Below are 23876 nucleotides of genomic sequence, written 5' to 3' on the forward strand. Positions count from 1 at the left end.
CAGTGTCACTCACCACTCACACCACAGTGTCACTCACCACTCACACACAGTGTCACTAACCACTCACACCACAGTGTCACTCACCACTCACACCACAGTGTCACTAACCACTCACACCACAGTGTCACTACCACTCACACCACAGTGTCCACCACTCCACCACAGTGTCACTCACCACTCACACCACAGTGTCACTCACCACTCACACCACAGTGTCACTCACCACTCACACCACAGTGTCACTAACCACTCACACCACAGTGTCACTACCACTCACACCACAGTGTCACTCACCACTCACACCACAGTGTCACTAACCACTCACACCACAGTGTCACTCACCACTCACACCACAGTGTCACTAACCACTCACACCACAGTGTCACACACCACTCACACCAGTGTCACTCACCACTCACACCACAGTGTCACTCACCACTCACACCACAGTGTCACTCACCACTCACACCCACAGTGTCACTAACCACTCACACCACAGTGTCACTCACCACTCACACCACAGTGTCACTCACCACTCGCACCACAGTGTCACTCACCACTCACACCACAGTGTCACTCACCACTCACACACAGTGTCACTAACCACTCACACCACAGTGTCACTAACCACTCACACCACAGTGTCACTCACCACTCACACCACAGTGTCACTAACCACTCACACCACAGTGTCACTCACCACTCACACCACAGTGTCACTACCACTCACACCACAGTGTCACTCACCACTCACACCACAGTGTCACTAACCACTCACACCACAGTGTCACTCACCACTCACACCACAGTGTCACTAACCACTCACACCACAGTGTCACTCACCACTCACACCACAGTGTCACACCACTCACACCACAGTGTCACTAACCACTCACACCACAGTGTCACTCACCACTCACACCACAGTGTCACTCACCACTCACACCACAGTGTCACTCACCACTCACACCACAGTGTCACTAACCACTCACACCACAGTGTCACTAACCACTCACACCACAGTGTCACTCACCACTCCACCACAGTGTCACTCACCACTCACACCACAGTGTCACTCACCACTCACACCACAGTGTCACTAACCACTCACACCACAGTGTCACTCACCACTCACACCACAGTGTCACTCACCACTCACACCACAGTGTCACTCACCACTCACACCACAGTGTCACTCACCACTCACACCACAGTGTCACTAACGACTCGCACCACAGTGTCACTCACCACTCGCACCACAGTGTCACTAACCACTCACACCACAGTGTCACTCACACCACAGTGTCACTAACCACTCACACCACAGTGTCACTCACCACTCACACCACAGTGTCACTCACCACTCACACCACAGTGTCACTAACCACTCGCACCACAGTGTCACTCACCACTCGCACCACAGTGTCACTCACCACTCGCACCACAGTGTCACTCACCACTCACACCACAGTGTCACTCACCACTCCACCACAGTGTCACTCACCACTCACACCACAGTGTCACTAACCACTCACACCACAGTGTCACTCACCACTCACACCACAGTGTCACTCACCACTCACACCACAGTATCACTCACCACTCACACCACAGTGTCACTAACCACTCACACCACAGTGTCACTCACCACTCACACCACAGTGTCACTCCCACTCACCACTCACAGTGTCACTCACCACTCACACCACAGTGTCACTCACCACTCACAGTGTCACTCACCACTCACACCACAGTGTCACTCACCACTCACAGTGTCACTCACCACTCACACCACAGTGTCACTAACCACTCACACCACACTGTCACTCACCACTCACAGTGTCACTCACCACTCACACCACAGTGTCACTAACCACTCACACCACAATGTTACTCACCACTCACAGTGTCACTCCCCACTCACTCCACAGTGTCACTCACCACTCACACCACAGTGTCACTCACACCACAGTGTCACTAACCACTCACACCACAGTGTCACTCACACCACAGTGTCACTAACCACTCACACCACAGTGTCACTCACCACTCACACCACAGTGTCACTCACACCAGTGTCACTAACCACTCACACCACAGTGTCACTCACCACTCACACCACAGTGTCACTCACCACTCACACCACAGTGTCACTCACCACTCACACCACAGTGTCACTAACCACTCGCACCACAGTGTCACTCACCACTCGCACCACAGTGTCACTAACCACTCACACCACAGTGTCACTCACACCACAGTGTCACTAACCACTCACACCACAGTGTCACTCACCACTCACACCACAGTGTCACTCACCACTCACACCACAGTGTCACTAACCACTCGCACCACAGTATCACTCACCACTCGCACCACAGTGTCACTCACCACTCACACCACAGTGTCACTCACCACTCACACCACAGTGTCACAAACCACTCACACCACAGTGTCACTAACCACTCACACCACAGTGTCACTCACCACTCACACCAGTGTCACTCACCACTCACACCACAGTGTCACTCACCACTCACACCACAGTGTCACTAACCACTCACACCACAGTGTCACTCACCACTCACACCACAGTGTCACTCACCACTCACACCACAGTGTCACTCACCACTCACACCACAGTGTCACTCACCACTCACACCACAGTGTCACTAACCACTCGCACCACAGTGTCACTCACCACTCGCACCACAGTGTCACTAACCACTCACACCACAGTGTCACTCACACCACAGTGTCACTAACCACTCACACCACAGTGTCACTCACCACTCACACCACAGTGTCACTCACCACTCGCACCACAGTGTCACTAACCACTCGCACCACAGTGTCACTCACCACTCGCACCACAGTGTCACTCACCACTCACACCACAGTGTCACTCACCACTCACACCACAGTGTCACTCACCACTCACACCACAGTGTCACTAACCACTCACACCACCGTGTCACTAACCACTCACACCACAGTGTCGCTCACCACTCACACCACAGTGTCACTAACCACTCACACCACAGTGTCACTCACCACTCACACCACAGTGTCACTAACCACTCACACCACAGTGTCACACACCACTCACACCAGTGTCACTCACCACTCACACCACAGTGTCACTCACCACTCACACCACAGTGTCACTCACCACTCACACCACAGTGTCACTAACCACTCACACCACAGTGTCACTCACCACTCACACCACAGTGTCACTCACCACTCGCACCACAGTGTCACTCACCACTCACACCACAGTGTCACTCACCACTCACACCACAGTGTCACTAACCAGTCACACCACAGTGTCACTAACCACTCACACCACAGTGTCACTCACCACTCACACCACAGTGTCACTAACCAGTCACACCACAGTGTCACTAACCACTCACACCACAGTGTCACTCACCACTCACACCACAGTGTCACTCACCACTCACACCACAGTGTCACTAACCACTCGCACCACAGTATCACTCACCACTCGCACCACAGTGTCACTCACCACTCACACCACAGTGTCACTCACCACTCACACCACAGTGTCACAAACCACTCACACCACAGTGTCACTAACCACTCACACCACAGTGTCACTCACCACTCACACCAGTGTCACTCACCACTCACACCACAGTGTCACTCACCACTCACACCACAGTGTCACTAACCACTCACACCACAGTGTCACTCACCACTCACACCACAGTGTCACTCACCACTCACACCACAGTGTCACTCACCACTCACACCACAGTGTCACTCACCACTCACACCACAGTGTCACTAACCACTCGCACCACAGTGTCACTCACCACTCGCACCACAGTGTCACTAACCACTCACACCACAGTGTCACTCACACCACAGTGTCACTAACCACTCACACCACAGTGTCACTCACCACTCACACCACAGTGTCACTCACCACTCGCACCACAGTGTCACTAACCACTCGCACCACAGTGTCACTCACCACTCGCACCACAGTGTCACTCACCACTCACACCACAGTGTCACTCACCACTCACACCACAGTGTCACTCACCACTCACACCACAGTGTCACTAACCACTCACACCACCGTGTCACTAACCACTCACACCACAGTGTCGCTCACCACTCACACCACAGTGTCACTAACCACTCACACCACAGTGTCACTCACCACTCACACCACAGTGTCACTAACCACTCACACCACAGTGTCACACACCACTCACACCAGTGTCACTCACCACTCACACCACAGTGTCACTCACCACTCACACCACAGTGTCACTCACCACTCACACCACAGTGTCACTAACCACTCACACCACAGTGTCACTCACCACTCACACCACAGTGTCACTCACCACTCGCACCACAGTGTCACTCACCACTCACACCACAGTGTCACTCACCACTCACACCACAGTGTCACTAACCAGTCACACCACAGTGTCACTAACCACTCACACCACAGTGTCACTCACCACTCACACCACAGTGTCACTAACCACTCACACCACAGTGTCACTCACCACTCACACCACAGTGTCACTAACCACTCACACCACAGTGTCACTCACCACTCACACCACAGTGTCACTAACCACTCACACCACAGTGTCACTCACCACTCACACCACAGTGTCACTAACCACTCACACCACAGTGTCACTCACCACTCACACCACAGTGTCACTAACCACTCACACCACAGTGTCACTAACCACTCACACCACAGTGTCACTCACCACTCGCACCACAGTGTCACTCACCACTCACACCACAGTGTCACTCACCACTCACACCACAGTGTCACTAACCACTCACACCACAGTGTCACTAACCACTCACACCACAGTGTCACTCACCACTCACACCAGTGTCACTCACCACTCACACCACAGTGTCACTCACCACTCACACCACAGTGTCACTAACCACTCACACCACAGTGTCACTCACCACTCACACCACAGTGTCACTCACCACTCACACCACAGTGTCACTCACCACTCACACCACAGTGTCACTCACCACTCACACCACAGTGTCACTAACGACTCGCACCACAGTGTCACTCACCACTCGCACCACAGTGTCACTAACCACTCACACCACAGTGTCACTCACACCACAGTGTCACTAACCACTCACACCACAGTGTCACTCACCACTCACACCACAGTGTCACTCACCACTCACACCACAGTGTCACTAACCACTCGCACCACAGTGTCACTCACCACTCGCACCACAGTGTCACTCACCACTCGCACCACAGTGTCACTCACCACTCACACCACAGTGTCACTCACCACTCGCACCACAGTGTCACTCACCACTCGCACCACAGTGTCACTAACCACTCACACCACAGTGTCACTCACCACTCACACCACAGTGTCACTCACCACTCACACCACAGTATCACTCACCACTCACACCACAGTGTCACTAACCACTCACACCACAGTGTCACTCACCACTCACACCACAGTGTCACTCCCCACTCACCACTCACAGTGTCACTCACCACTCACACCACAGTGTCACTCACCACTCACAGTGTCACTCACCACTAACACCACAGTGTCACTCACCACTCACAGTGTCACTCACCACTCACACCACAGTGTCACTAACCACTCACACCACACTGTCACTCACCACTCACAGTGTCACTCACCACTCACACCACAGTGTCACTAACCACTCACACCACAGTGTTACTCACCACTCACAGTGTCACTCCCCACTCACTCCACAGTGTCACTCACCACTCACACCACAGTGTCACTCACACCACAGTGTCACTAACCACTCACACCACAGTGTCACTCACACCACAGTGTCACTAACCACTCACACCACAGTGTCACTCACCACTCACACCACAGTGTCACTCACACCAGTGTCACTAACCACTCACACCACAGTGTCACTCACCACTCACACCACAGTGTCACTCACCACTCACACCACAGTGTCACTCACCACTCACACCACAGTGTCACTAACCACTCGCACCACAGTGTCACTCACCACTCGCACCACAGTGTCACTAACCACTCACACCACAGTGTCACTCACACCACAGTGTCACTAACCACTCACACCACAGTGTCACTCACCACTCACACCACAGTGTCACTCACCACTCACACCACAGTGTCACTAACCACTCGCACCACAGTATCACTCACCACTCGCACCACAGTGTCACTCACCACTCACACCACAGTGTCACTCACCACTCACACCACAGTGTCACTAACCACTCACACCACAGTGTCACTAACCACTCACACCACAGTGTCACTCACCACTCACACCAGTGTCACTCACCACTCACACCACAGTGTCACTCACCACTCACACCACAGTGTCACTAACCACTCACACCACAGTGTCACTCACCACTCACACCACAGTGTCACTCACCACTCACACCACAGTGTCACTCACCACTCACACCACAGTGTCACTAACCACTCGCACCACAGTGTCACTCACCACTCGCACCACAGTGTCACTAACCACTCACACCACAGTGTCACTCACACCACAGTGTCACTAACCACTCACACCACAGTGTCACTCACCACTCACACCACAGTGTCACTCACCACTCGCACCACAGTGTCACTAACCACTCGCACCACAGTGTCACTCACCACTCGCACCACAGTGTCACTCACCACTCACACCACAGTGTCACTCACCACTCGCACCACAGTGTCACTCACCACTCACACCACAGTGTCACTAACCACTCACACCACAGTGTCACTCACCACTCACACCACAGTGTCACTCACCACTCACACCACAGTATCACTCACCACTCACACCACAGTGTCACTAACCACTCACACCACAGTGTCACTCACCACTCACACCACAGTGTCACTCCCCACTCACCACTCACAGTGTCACTCACCACTCACACCACAGTGTCACTCACCACTCACAGTGTCACTCACCACTCACACCACAGTGTCACTCACCACTCACAGTGTCACTCACCACTCACACCACAGTGTCACTAACCACTCACACCACACTGTCACTCACCACTCACAGTGTCACTCACCACTCACACCACAGTGTCACTAACCACTCACACCACAGTGTTACTCACCACTCACAGTGTCAGTCCCCACTCACACCACAGTGTCACTCACCACTCACACCACAGTGTCACTCACACCACAGTGTCACTAACCACTCACACCACAGTGTCACTAACCACTCACACCACAGTGTCACTCACACCACAGTGTCACTAACCACTCACACCACAGTGTCACTCACCACTCACACCACAGTGTCACTCACACCAGTGTCACTAACCACTCACACCACAGTGTCACTCACCACTCACACCACAGTGTCACTCACCACTCACACCACAGTGTCACTAACCACTCACCACTCACACCACAGTGTCACTCACCACTCACACCACAGTGTCACTAACCACTCACACCACAGTGTCACTCACCACTCACACCACAGTGTCACTAACCACTCACACCACAGTGTCACTCACCACTCACACCACAGTGTCACTAACCACTCACACCACAGTGTCACTCACCACTCACACCACAGTGTCACTAACCACTCACACCACAGTGTCACTAACCACTCACACCACAGTGTCACTCACCACTCGCACCACAGTGTCACTCACCACTCACACCACAGTGTCACTCACCACTCACACCACAGTGTCACTAACCACTCACACCACAGTGTCACTAACCACTCACACCACAGTGTCACTCACCACTCACACCACAGTGTCACTCACCACTCACACCACAGTGTCACTCACCACTCACACCACAGTGTCACTAACCACTCACACCACAGTGTCACTCACCACTCACACCACAGTGTCACTCACCACTCACACCACAGTGTCACTCACCACTCACACCACAGTGTCACTCACCACTCACACCACAGTGTCACTAACCACTCGCACCACAGTGTCACTCACCACTCGCACCACAGTGTCACTAACCACTCACACCACAGTGTCACTCACACCACAGTGTCACTAACCACTCACACCACAGTGTCACTCACCACTCACACCACAGTGTCACTCACCACTCACACCACAGTGTCACTAACCACTCGCACCACAGTGTCACTCACCACTCGCACCACAGTGTCACTCACCACTCGCACCACAGTGTCACTCACCACTCACACCACAGTGTCACTCACCACTCGCACCACAGTGTCACTCACCACTCACACCACAGTGTCACTAACCACTCACACCACAGTGTCACTCACCACTCACACCACAGTGTCACTCACCACTCACACCACAGTATCACTCACCACTCACACCACAGTGTCACTAACCACTCACACCACAGTGTCACTCACCACTCACACCACAGTGTCACTCCCCACTCACCACTCACAGTGTCACTCACCACTCACACCACAGTGTCACTCACCACTCACAGTGTCACTCACCACTCACACCACAGTGTCACTCACCACTCACAGTGTCACTCACCACTCACACCACAGTGTCACTAACCACTCACACCACACTGTCACTCACCACTCACAGTGTCACTCACCACTCACACCACAGTGTCACTAACCACTCACACCACAGTGTTACTCACCACTCACAGTGTCACTCCCCACTCACACCACAGTGTCACTCACCACTCACACCACAGTGTCACTCACACCACAGTGTCACTAACCACTCACACCACAGTGTCACTAACCACTCACACCACAGTGTCACTCACACCACAGTGTCACTAACCACTCACACCACAGTGTCACTCACCACTCACACCACAGTGTCACTCACACCAGTGTCACTAACCACTCACACCACAGTGTCACTCACCACTCACACCACAGTGTCACTCACCACTCACACCACAGTGTCACTCACACCACAGTGTCACTAACCACTCACACCACAGTGTCACTCACCACTCACACCACAGTGTCACTCACCACTCACACCACAGTGTCACTAACCACTCACACCACAGTGTCACTAACCACTCGCACCACAGTGTAACTCACCACTCGCACCACAGTGTCACTAACCACTCACACCACAGTGTCACTCACCACTCACACCACAGTGTCACTCACCACTCACACCACAGTGTCACTAACCACTCACACCACAGTGTCACTAACCACTCACACCACAGTGTCACTCACCACTCACACCACAGTGTCACTAACCACTCACACCAGTGTCACTAACCACTCACACCACAGTGTCACTCACCACTCGCACCACAGTGCCACTCACCACTCACACCACAGTGTCACTCACCACTCACACCACAGTGTCACTAACCACTCACACCACAGTGTCACTAACCACTCACACCACAGTGTCACTCACCACTCGCACCACAGTGTCACTCACCACTCACACCAGTGTCACTCACCACTCACACCACAGCGTCACTAACCACTCACACCAGTGTCACTCACCACTCACACCACAGTGTCACTAACCACTCACACCACAGTGTCACTCACCACTCACACCACAGTGTCACTCACCACTCGCACCACAGTGTCACTAACCACTCACACCACAGTGTCACTCACCACTCGCACCACAGTGTCACTAACCACTCACACCACAGTGTCACTCACCACTCACACCAGTGTCACTCTCCACTCGCACCACAGTGTCACTAACCACTCACACCACAGTGTCACTCACACCACAGTGTCACTAACCACTCACACCACAGTGTCACTCACCACTCACACCACAGTGTCACTAACCACTCACACCACAGTGTCACTCACCACTCACACCACAGTGTCACTAACCACTCACACCACAGTGTCACTCACCACTCGCACCACAGTGTCACTCACCACTCACACCACAGTGTCACTCACCACTCGCACCACAGTGTCACTCACCACTCGCACCACAGTGTCACTCACCACTCACACCACAGTGTCACTAACCACTCACACCACAGTGTCACTCACCACTCACACCACAGTGTCACTCACCACTCACACCACAGTATCACTCACCACTCACACCACAGTGTCACTAACCACTCACACCACAGTGTCACTCACCACTCACACCACAGTGTCACTCCCCACTCACCACTCACAGTGTCACTCACCACTCACACCACAGTGTCACTCACCACTCACAGTGTCACTCACCACTCACACCACAGTGTCACTCACCACTCACACCACAGTGTCACTCACCACTCACACCACAGTGTCACTCACCACTCACACCACAGTATCACTCACCACTCACACCACAGTGTCACTAACCACTCACACCACAGTGTCACTCACCACTCACACCACAGTGTCACTCCCCACTCACCACTCACAGTGTCACTCACCACTCACACCACAGTGTCACTCACCACTCACAGTGTCACTCACCACTCACACCACAGTGTCACTCACCACTCACAGTGTCACTCACCACTCACACCACAGTGTCACTAACCACTCACACCACACTGTCACTCACCACTCACAGTGTCACTCACCACTCACACCACAGTGTCACTAACCACTCACACCACAATGTTACTCACCACTCACAGTGTCACTCCCCACTCACTCCACAGTGTCACTCACCACTCACACCACAGTGTCACTCACACCACAGTGTCACTAACCACTCACACCACAGTGTCACTCACACCACAGTGTCACTAACCACTCACACCACAGTGTCACTCACCACTCACACCACAGTGTCACTCACACCAGTGTCACTAACCACTCACACCACAGTGTCACTCACCACTCACACCACAGTGTCACTCACCACTCACACCACAGTGTCACTCACCACTCACACCACAGTGTCACTAACCACTCGCACCACAGTGTCACTCACCACTCGCACCACAGTGTCACTAACCACTCACACCACAGTGTCACTCACACCACAGTGTCACTAACCACTCACACCACAGTGTCACTCACCACTCACACCACAGTGTCACTCACCACTCACACCACAGTGTCACTAACCACTCGCACCACAGTATCACTCACCACTCGCACCACAGTGTCACTCACCACTCACACCACAGTGTCACTCACCACTCACACCACAGTGTCACAAACCACTCACACCACAGTGTCACTAACCACTCACACCACAGTGTCACTCACCACTCACACCAGTGTCACTCACCACTCACACCACAGTGTCACTCACCACTCACACCACAGTGTCACTAACCACTCACACCACAGTGTCACTCACCACTCACACCACAGTGTCACTCACCACTCACACCACAGTGTCACTCACCACTCACACCACAGTGTCACTCACCACTCACACCACAGTGTCACTAACCACTCGCACCACAGTGTCACTCACCACTCGCACCACAGTGTCACTAACCACTCACACCACAGTGTCACTCACACCACAGTGTCACTAACCACTCACACCACAGTGTCACTCACCACTCACACCACAGTGTCACTCACCACTCGCACCACAGTGTCACTAACCACTCGCACCACAGTGTCACTCACCACTCGCACCACAGTGTCACTCACCACTCACACCACAGTGTCACTCACCACTCACACCACAGTGTCACTCACCACTCACACCACAGTGTCACTAACCACTCACACCACCGTGTCACTAACCACTCACACCACAGTGTCGCTCACCACTCACACCACAGTGTCACTAACCACTCACACCACAGTGTCACTCACCACTCACACCACAGTGTCACTAACCACTCACACCACAGTGTCACACACCACTCACACCAGTGTCACTCACCACTCACACCACAGTGTCACTCACCACTCACACCACAGTGTCACTCACCACTCACACCACAGTGTCACTAACCACTCACACCACAGTGTCACTCACCACTCACACCACAGTGTCACTCACCACTCGCACCACAGTGTCACTCACCACTCACACCACAGTGTCACTCACCACTCACACCACAGTGTCACTAACCAGTCACACCACAGTGTCACTAACCACTCACACCACAGTGTCACTCACCACTCACACCACAGTGTCACTAACCACTCACACCACAGTGTCACTCACCACTCACACCACAGTGTCACTAACCACTCACACCACAGTGTCACTCACCACTCACACCACAGTGTCACTAACCACTCACACCACAGTGTCACTCACCACTCACACCACAGTGTCACTAACCACTCACACCACAGTGTCACTCACCACTCACACCACAGTGTCACTAACCACTCACACCACAGTGTCACTAACCACTCACACCACAGTGTCACTCACCACTCGCACCACAGTGTCACTCACCACTCACACCACAGTGTCACTCACCACTCACACCACAGTGTCACTAACCACTCACACCACAGTGTCACTAACCACTCACACCACAGTGTCACTCACCACTCACACCACAGTGTCACTCACCACTCACACCACAGTGTCACTCACCACTCACACCACAGTGTCACTAACCACTCACACCACAGTGTCACTCACCACTCACACCACAGTGTCACTCACCACTCACACCACAGTGTCACTCACCACTCACACCACAGTGTCACTCACCACTCACACCACAGTGTCACTAACGACTCGCACCACAGTGTCACTCACCACTCGCACCACAGTGTCACTAACCACTCACACCACAGTGTCACTCACACCACAGTGTCACTAACCACTCACACCACAGTGTCACTCACCACTCACACCACAGTGTCACTCACCACTCACACCACAGTGTCACTAACCACTCACACCACAGTGTCACTCACCACTCACCACAGTGTCACTCACCACTCACACCACAGTGTCACTCACACTCACCACACAGTGTCACTCACCACTCAGCACCACAGTGTCACTCACCACTCGCACCACAGTGTCACTCACCACTCACACCACAGTGTCACTCACCACTCACACCACAGTGTCACTCACCACTCACACCACAGTGTCACTCACCACTCACACACGACCACAGTGTCACTCACACCACAGACTGTCACTCACCACTCACACCACAGTGTCACTCCCCACTCACCACTCACAGTGTCACTCACCACTCACACCACAGTGTCACTCACCACTCACAGTGTCACTCACCACTAACACCACAGTGTCACTCACCACTCACAGTGTCACTCACCACTCACACCACAGTGTCACTAACCACTCACACCACACTGTCACTCACCACTCACAGTGTCACTCACCACTCACACCACAGTGTCACTAACCACTCACACCACAGTGTTACTCACCACTCACAGTGTCACTCCCCACTCACTCCACAGTGTCACTCACCACTCACACCACAGTGTCACTCACACCACAGTGTCACTAACCACTCACACCACAGTGTCACTCACACCACAGTGTCACTAACCACTCACACCACAGTGTCACTCACCACTCACACCACAGTGTCACTCACACCAGTGTCACTAACCACTCACACCACAGTGTCACTCACCACTCACACCACAGTGTCACTCACCACTCACACCACAGTGTCACTCACCACTCACACCACAGTGTCACTAACCACTCGCACCACAGTGTCACTCACCACTCGCACCACAGTGTCACTAACCACTCACACCACAGTGTCACTCACACCACAGTGTCACTAACCACTCACACCACAGTGTCACTCACCACTCACACCACAGTGTCACTCACCACTCACACCACAGTGTCACTAACCACTCGCACCACAGTATCACTCACCACTCGCACCACAGTGTCACTCACCACTCACACCACAGTGTCACTCACCACTCACACCACAGTGTCACTAACCACTCACACCACAGTGTCACTAACCACTCACACCACAGTGTCACTCACCACTCACACCAGTGTCACTCACCACTCACACCACAGTGTCACTCACCACTCACACCACAGTGTCACTAACCACTCACACCACAGTGTCACTCACCACTCACACCACAGTGTCACTCACCACTCACACCACAGTGTCACTCACCACTCACACCACAGTGTCACTAACCACTCGCACCACAGTGTCACTCACCACTCGCACCACAGTGTCACTAACCACTCACACCACAGTGTCACTCACACCACAGTGTCACTAACCACTCACACCACAGTGTCACTCACCACTCACACCACAGTGTCACTCACCACTCGCACCACAGTGTCACTAACCACTCGCACCACAGTGTCACTCACCACTCGCACCACAGTGTCACTCACCACTCACACCACAGTGTCACTCACCACTCGCACCACAGTGTCACTCACCACTCACACCACAGTGTCACTAACCACTCACACCACAGTGTCACTCACCACTCACACCACAGTGTCACTCACCACTCACACCACAGTATCACTCACCACTCACACCACAGTGTCACTAACCACTCACACCACAGTGTCACTCACCACTCACACCACAGTGTCACTCCCCACTCACCACTCACAGTGTCACTCACCACTCACACCACAGTGTCACTCACCACTCACAGTGTCACTCACCACTCACACCACAGTGTCACTCACCACTCACAGTGTCACTCACCACTCACACCACAGTGTCACTAACCACTCACACCACACTGTCACTCACCACTCACAGTGTCACTCACCACTCACACCACAGTGTCACTAACCACTCACACCACAGTGTTACTCACCACTCACAGTGTCAGTCCCCACTCACACCACAGTGTCACTCACCACTCACACCACAGTGTCACTCACACCACAGTGTCACTAACCACTCACACCACAGTGTCACTAACCACTCACACCACAGTGTCACTCACACCACAGTGTCACTAACCACTCACACCACAGTGTCACTCACCACTCACACCACAGTGTCACTCACACCAGTGTCACTAACCACTCACACCACAGTGTCACTCACCACTCACACCACAGTGTCACTCACCACTCACACCACAGTGTCACTAACCACTCACCACTCACACCACAGTGTCACTCACCACTCACACCACAGTGTCACTAACCACTCACACCACAGTGTCACTCACCACTCACACCACAGTGTCACTAACCACTCACACCACAGTGTCACTCACCACTCACACCACAGTGTCACTAACCACTCACACCACAGTGTCACTCACCACTCACACCACAGTGTCACTAACCACTCACACCACAGTGTCACTAACCACTCACACCACAGTGTCACTCACCACTCGCACCACAGTGTCACTCACCACTCACACCACAGTGTCACTCACCACTCACACCACAGTGTCACTAACCACTCACACCACAGTGTCACTAACCACTCACACCACAGTGTCACTCACCACTCACACCACAGTGTCACTCACCACTCACACCACAGTGTCACTCACCACTCACACCACAGTGTCACTAACCACTCACACCACAGTGTCACTCACCACTCACACCACAGTGTCACTCACCACTCACACCACAGTGTCACTCACCACTCACACCACAGTGTCACTCACCACTCACACCACAGTGTCACTAACCACTCGCACCACAGTGTCACTCACCACTCGCACCACAGTGTCACTAACCACTCACACCACAGTGTCACTCACACCACAGTGTCACTAACCACTCACACCACAGTGTCACTCACCACTCACACCACAGTGTCACTCACCACTCACACCACAGTGTCACTAACCACTCGCACCACAGTGTCACTCACCACTCGCACCACAGTGTCACTCACCACTCGCACCACAGTGTCACTCACCACTCACACCACAGTGTCACTCACCACTCGCACCACAGTGTCACTCACCACTCACACCACAGTGTCACTAACCACTCACACCACAGTGTCACTCACCACTCACACCACAGTGTCACTCACCACTCACACCACAGTATCACTCACCACTCACACCACAGTGTCACTAACCACTCACACCACAGTGTCACTCACCACTCACACCACAGTGTCACTCCCCACTCACCACTCACAGTGTCACTCACCACTCACACCACAGTGTCACTCACCACTCACAGTGTCACTCACCACTCACACCACAGTGTCACTCACCACTCACAGTGTCACTCACCACTCACACCACAGTGTCACTAACCACTCACACCACACTGTCACTCACCACTCACAGTGTCACTCACCACTCACACCACAGTGTCACTAACCACTCACACCACAGTGTTACTCACCACTCACAGTGTCACTCCCCACTCACACCACAGTGTCACTCACCACTCACACCACAGTGTCACTCACACCACAGTGTCACTAACCACTCACACCACAGTGTCACTAACCACTCACACCACAGTGTCACTCACACCACAGTGTCACTAACCACTCACACCACAGTGTCACTCACCACTCACACCACAGTGTCACTCACACCAGTGTCACTAACCACTCACACCACAGTGTCACTCACCACTCACACCACAGTGTCACTCACCACTCACACCACAGTGTCACTCACACCACAGTGTCACTAACCACTCACACCACAGTGTCACTCACCACTCACACCACAGTGTCACTCACCACTCACACCACAGTGTCACTAACCACTCACACCACAGTGTCACTAACCACTCGCACCACAGTGTAACTCACCACTCGCACCACAGTGTCACTAACCACTCACACCACAGTGTCACTCACCACTCACACCACAGTGTCACTCACCACTCACACCACAGTGTCACTAACCACTCACACCACAGTGTCACTAACCACTCACACCACAGTGTCACTCACCACTCACACCACAGTGTCACTAACCACTCACACCAGTGTCACTAACCACTCACACCACAGTGTCACTCACCACTCGCACCACAGTGCCACTCACCACTCACACCACAGTGTCACTCACCACTCACACCACAGTGTCACTAACCACTCACACCACAGTGTCACTAACCACTCACACCACAGTGTCACTCACCACTCGCACCACAGTGTCACTCACCACTCACACCAGTGTCACTCACCACTCACACCACAGCGTCACTAACCACTCACACCAGTGTCACTCACCACTCACACCACAGTGTCACTAACCACTCACACCACAGTGTCACTCACCACTCACACCACAGTGTCACTCACCACTCGCACCACAGTGTCACTAACCACTCACACCACAGTGTCACTCACCACTCGCACCACAGTGTCACTAACCACTCACACCACAGTGTCACTCACCACTCACACCAGTGTCACTCTCCACTCGCACCACAGTGTCACTAACCACTCACACCACAGTGTCACTCACACCACAGTGTCACTAACCACTCACACCACAGTGTCACTCACCACTCACACCACAGTGTCACTAACCACTCACACCACAGTGTCACTCACCACTCACACCACAGTGTCACTAACCACTCACACCACAGTGTCACTCACACCACAGTGTCACTAACCACTCACACCACAGTGTCACTCACCACTCACACCACAGTGTCACTCACCACTCGCACCACAGTGTCACTCACCACTCACACCACAGTGTCACTCACACCACAGTGTCACTAACCACTCACGCCACAGTGTCACTAACCACTCACACCACAGTGTCACTCACACCACAGTGTCACTAACCACTCACACCACAGTGTCACTCACCACTCACACCACAGTGTCACTCACACCACAGTGTCACTAACCACTCACAATACAGTGTCACTCACCACTCACACCACAGTGTCACTCACCACTCACACCACAGTGTCACTCACACCACAGTGTCACTAACCACTCACACCACAGTGTCACTCACCATTCACACCACAGTGTCACTCACCACTCACACCACAGTGTCACTAACCACTCACACCACAGTGTCACTAACCACTCGCACCACAGTGTCACTCACCACTCGCACCACAGTGTCACTAACCACTCACACCACAGTGTCACTCACCACTCACACCACAGTGTCACTCACCACTCACACCACAGTGTCACTAACCACTCACACCACAGTGTCACTCACCACTCACACCACAGTGTCACTAACCACTCACACCACAGTGTCACTAACCACTCACACCACAGTGTCACTCACCACTCGCACCACAGTGTCACTCACCACTCACACCACAGTGTCACTCACCACTCACACCACAGTGTCACTAACCACTCACACCACAGTGTCACTAACCACTCACACCACAGTGTCACTCACCACTCGCACCACAGTGTCACTCACCACTCACACCACAGTGTCACTCACACCACAGTGTCACTAACCACTCACACCACAGTGTCACTCACCACTCGCACCACAGTGTCACTCACCACTCACACCACAGTGTCACTCACCACTCACACCACAGTGTCACTAACCACTCACACCACAGTGTCACTCACCACTCACACCACAGTGTCACTAACCACTCACACCACAGTGTCACTCACCACTCACACCACAGTGTCACTCACCACTCGCACCACAGTGTCACTAACCACTCACACCACAGTGTCACTCACCACTCGCACCACAGTGTCACTAACCACTCACACCACAGTGTCACTCACCACTCACACCACAGTGTCACTCACCACTCGCACCACAGTGTCACTAACCACTCACACCACAGTGTCACTCACACCACAGTGTCACTAACCACTCACACCACAGTGTCACTCACCACTCACACCACAGTGTCACTAACCACTCACACCACAGTGTCACTCACCACTCACACCACAGTGTCACTCACCACTCGCACCACAGTGTCACTAACCACTCACACCACAGTGTCACTCACACCACAGTGTCACTAACCACTCACACCACAGTGTCACTCATCACTCACACCACAGTGTCACTCACCACTCGCACCACAGTGTCACTCACCACTCGCACCACAGTGTCACTCACCACTCACACCACAGTGTCACTCACCACTCACACCACAGTGTCACTCACCACTCGCACCACAGTGTCACTCACCACTCACACCACAGTGTCACTCACCACTCGCACCACAGTGTCACTAACCACTCACACCACAGTGTCACTCACCACTCGCACCACAGTGTCACTAACCACTCGCACCACAGTGTCACTCACCACTCACACCACAGTGTCACTCACCACTCGCACCACAGTGTCACTAACCACTCACACCACAGTGTCACTCACACCACAGTGTCACTAACCACTCACACCACAGTGTCACTCACCACTCACACCACAGTGTCACTAACCACTCACACCACAGTGTCACTCACCACTCACACCACAGTGTCACTCACCACTCGCACCACAGTGTCACTAACCACTCACACCACAGTGTCACTCACACCACAGTGTCACTAACCACTCACACCACAGTGTCACTCATCACTCACACCACAGTGTCACTCACCACTCGCACCACAGTGTCACTCACCACTCACACCACAGTGTCACTCACCACTCACACCACAGTGTCACTCACCACTCACACCACAGTGTCACTCACCACTCACACCACAGTGTCACTAACCACTCACAGTGTCACTAACCACTCACACCACAGTGTCACTAACCACTCACATCACTCCCTCACACAACATCACCATCGTTGCTGATGACGACGGTGATGGTGATGTTGCTGACTATGATGATGATGCTAATGATGATGGTGACGACGACAATGTTGCGAGTCGGCACGGCTCACCGCTCGCGAGCCCACGGAGTGAACCAGCGCAGCTCGCGGTAGTTGCCGTGGTTGCACAGCACCATCTTGGGTCGGATCAGCAGGATCCTCCTGCGTGGCAGTGAGAGGCAGAGACAGGCACGGGCAGTTCCGTGGCAACCCGAGTTCAACTCCAGCTGAAGATTAATTCATTCATCACACATAGTCATCAAAGCACGCTAACTGCTGGACTACCCTCCCCACACACACACGGGCTCACACACGCACTCACACCCGAACACACATGGACTCACACGGGCCCACACACGCGGACTCACGCCCGCACACACGCAGACTCACACCCACACACACATGGACTCACACGCCCACACACGCGGACTCACACACACGGACTCACCCAGACTCACACATACACATACACGGACTCACACACACACAAGAAAAGACAAAGATCCCCCGTATAGCCTTAACAGACTGTTAGGGCAAGTGCTGTTAGCGAGCACCTATGAAGGCCAACGCGGCACACGAGGGGGTGGGTGGCCAACACCACGCCCGGCCGCCTTTGTCTCTCTAGTGGTGATGTTTACACACCACACCAGGTACTCATTTGAGGCTGAGTCGACCTAGGGGAGGCCCAGGACCGGTTCAGATAATCGTCACCGGTGATGGCCGTGAGCGGGAATTGAACTTGGGACGCCGGGTTCGTAGCGCAGCACGCTAACCGCGACACTACTACTCCCCACTCACACACGCACACACACGGACTCACACACGGACTCACACACGGACTCACGCACGACCCACACACGGACTCACACATGCACACGTGTGGCCTCACCGGTTAAGGAAGATGACGCGGCAGTTGTAGCGCACGTTCTTGTGCATCACCGGCCTGGGAATGTGGATAAGGCAGAAACTCAGCACACAACTCCCTACAGCACGACTCTGCGGGTACACAACTCGCGTGCATGTGTGTACGTGCGTGTGGGTCCGACCGTGTGTGTGCGTGCGTGAGTGTGCATGTATGTGCGTGTGTGTACGTGTGTGTGTGTGTACATGCGTGTGTGTACGTGTGTGTGTGGCACAAGCGTCGTGGTGACGTCACCGCCACTTAGTGGCGAATGGCGGTTGTTTTTGTTGTTGTGTGTACGTGCGTGTGAGTGCGTCCATGTGTATGCGTGTGCGTGCGTGAGCGTGCATGTATGTGTGTGCGTCCGGTCACGCTCCCAGTCTACCACAACGCGACGTCGGAGGTGACCCAACAATCCATTAAGAATCCACTTCCTTTTGCCGAGGACGTTCCAGGGAAAATACGGCATTCCCTCGGTTTACGATGCCATCGATTAACGATGTTTCAATGAACGATCTGCCTACCCGTAGGGTCCCCTCCCGATCGTGTTTATTAAGAGATAAATGTTTCGAATAAATTCTGTTTCACGATATCACACGGAGCCGCAAATTTCGGCCAATCGGAGCGCTCCCTCGGTGGAGACTCAGCAGCCCTCGGACAAATCAGAAACATGCCCCTTTCATGAGCGTTTTGAGAGTGACTGGCTGCAAAGATTGTCAATATTTTATGTTGATGTCTCTTGAATACTTCGTATGTTTTTTACTTAACATCGCCTTGCCAGGCACGCTGAGGAGTGGCTTGCGGAGCCTCAATTGGTTTCAGGAGAGGGCGATCCTGCACAGATGCCATATTATCTGTCCGGCTGCTACAGCAGAGGTGTAGGGAATTCCAAAAGGACCTACACCTCTGCTTCATTGATCTGGTCAAGGCCTATGATACCATCAATCGGCTGGGCTCTGGGTTGTTCTTGGTGCTTTCGGAGTCCCTGACTCTGCTCATAATTATTAAGGACCGTCATGATGATGGCAGGCCCGGGTAAAACTATGTGGCCAGGAGTCGGAGCCATTTCCTGTTAACCTTGGGGTGGGACAGGGATGTCCTCTGGCTCCCACATTATTTAACATCTATTTCAACCACGTAGTTCGGGAAACCTTTGATGGGTGTACTGGAGGAATTTCGACATTGGGAGGCTGATCGATGCCTGGGTGCAGTTAAGGGATGGCTCCCTATTGGTCAACCATGTTATGTACGCACATGATCTGGTAATTGCTGCTCACTCAGAGGAGGAGTTGGAGGCGCTGCTGCTGAACCTGGAGCGTCGCACTAAGAGATGGGGCCTCACCATCAGCCCCGCCAAACCTAAGCACCTGCCTGCATATATTGTGCCATCAAACACTCCACCCCCTCAGCTCCCAATTGATAATGGGGCAGTTTTGGAAAGAGTCTGCATGCCTGGCCACCGCATGCCTCAACAACTTTTGTTCGGCAGGATAGAGGGGGCTAAACAGGCGCGGCATGGGCTAGAGAAGACATGGAGCGATGTGGTACAGCAGAATATTGAGCTGAGTGGACTTGCCGATGACCGGTTCCAGCGGTGTCAAAATCGGCCTCTGTGGAAGAGGCTCATGAAGGATGCTACTGGGCAGTTGGAGGCAGTCGCCATCCAGCAACAACGGAGGGCAGTGGAGCGACACAAAGATGAGCGAAGCGCCGGATGGCTAAAGCACAGCAAGTTGGCACAGTAAGGGGCACAGGTGGCGCATCAGTCAGCCATCTCAGTCAGAAACCCATGGCACCTGGATCTGTCCCGTGACCTCCTGCGAGCGGGCGTTCGACACTTCACGTGACCTTAATGTGCACCTAGCCTGGCACAAGCACCGTGGCTACATCACCGCCACTTAATTTTGAATGTCGGTTGTTGTTGTTGTGTGTCAGGGTTTTTGTGTGTGTGTCAGGGTCGCGTGTGTGTGTGTATGGGTTGCGTGTGTGTGTGTGTATGGGTTGCGTGTGTGTGTGTGTGTGTCAGGGTCGCGTGTGTGTGTCAGGGTTGCATGTGTGTGTGTGTATGAGTTATTCTTTGGTTCTTTCAGTAAAGTCACGTATAAAGATAAAATAATAAATTAAATAATAGCATAAGACGTTTCGATTACAACACAAGCAATCATCATCAGGTATAAATGAAATAGCAACAAAAATCTAACCAGAAAACTATAGACAGACATATAAGCAGACAGATATCACCAAGATACATAGAGAGAGTAACACAGGTACAGAGAGGGAGATCGTCTCTGTGGCGTTGCCTTAAATAGACAGAGGGGGGCGGAGGCAGAGAGATAGAGGGGTTAGAGAAAAAATTAACATGTCAATGAGTACGAAGAACGCGTAGTAAAGTACGCAGGCTTGAACATTAGGAGAGAGGGAGAAAGAACACACTAAATTAAATAACCTAGCAAAATATCGAAATGTTATGTAATACAACACAGAGAGTCGGTCAACACACAATTAACGCATAGCTTGGTCGATTACGTATTTCAAAGATTGCTAAGTTAGAATTTAAGTGTGAAAATTCCAAAGAAAGACAAAACATAAAAACAAGAGGAACGGAGACACACAGATAGAGCAGAACATAAGAACGACAAAAAACGAGTGTAGACAGAAAAAAGTACACTAAATACACAGGCAGAGAGAGAAAACAAAAAACCCAGAGAGAGAGAAAAAGGTAAACTTGGAACTTCACCGTAGAAGTGGTTCAATCTTAATTTTGGAGCTTTCGTGACTGCAGGAATTATTCTTTGGTTCTTTCGGTAAAGTCACGTATAAAGATAAAATAATAAATTAAATAATAGCATACGACGTTTCGATTGCAACACAAGCAATCATCATCAGGTATAAATGAAATAGCAACAAAAAATCTAACCAGAAAACTATAGACAGACATATAAGCAGACAGATATCACCAAGATACATAGAGAGAGTAACACAGGTACAGAGAGGGAGATCGTCTCTGTGGCGTTGCCTTAAATAGACAGAGGGGGCGGAGGCAGAGAGAGGGAGGGGTTAGAGAAAAAATTAACATGTCAATGAGTACGAAGAACGCGTAGTAAAGTACGCAGGCTTGAACATTAGGAGAGAGGGAGAAAGAACACACTAAATTAAATAACCTAGAAAAATATCGAAATGTTATGTATCTTTATACGTGACTTTACCGAAAGAACCAAAGAATAATTCCTGCAGTCACGAAAGCTCCAAAATTAAAATTGAACCACTTCTATGGGGAAGTTCCAAGTT

At 52.5% G+C, this 23876-nt stretch overlaps 1 protein-coding gene across 4 annotated transcripts in view; it reads right to left on the reverse strand.

The window, feature by feature from the left end:
- The window catches only part of NADSYN1 (NAD synthetase 1), a 138673-nt gene that overhangs the window by 75808 nt on the left and 38989 nt on the right, over positions 1-23876 (reverse strand). For all 4 annotated transcript variants that reach the window (XR_013588857.1, XM_078619690.1, XM_078619689.1 and 1 more), the window contains exons 4-5: positions 20577-20630; positions 19760-19849 (exon numbers count right to left, since the gene is read on the reverse strand). Coding sequence is in view for 3 of the 4 variants with exons in the window: in XM_078619690.1 (XP_078475816.1) it covers positions 19760-19849; positions 20577-20630 (144 nt within the window). In the remaining variant the exon portion in view is untranslated. The remainder of the gene's footprint in view (positions 1-19759; positions 19850-20576; positions 20631-23876) is intronic.

This window comes from Lampetra planeri, chromosome 64 (genome assembly GCF_965212315.1).
Source record: "Lampetra planeri chromosome 64, kcLamPlan1.2.h2, whole genome shotgun sequence".
In the NCBI taxonomy this organism is placed as follows: Eukaryota; Metazoa; Chordata; class Hyperoartia; order Petromyzontiformes; family Petromyzontidae; genus Lampetra; species Lampetra planeri.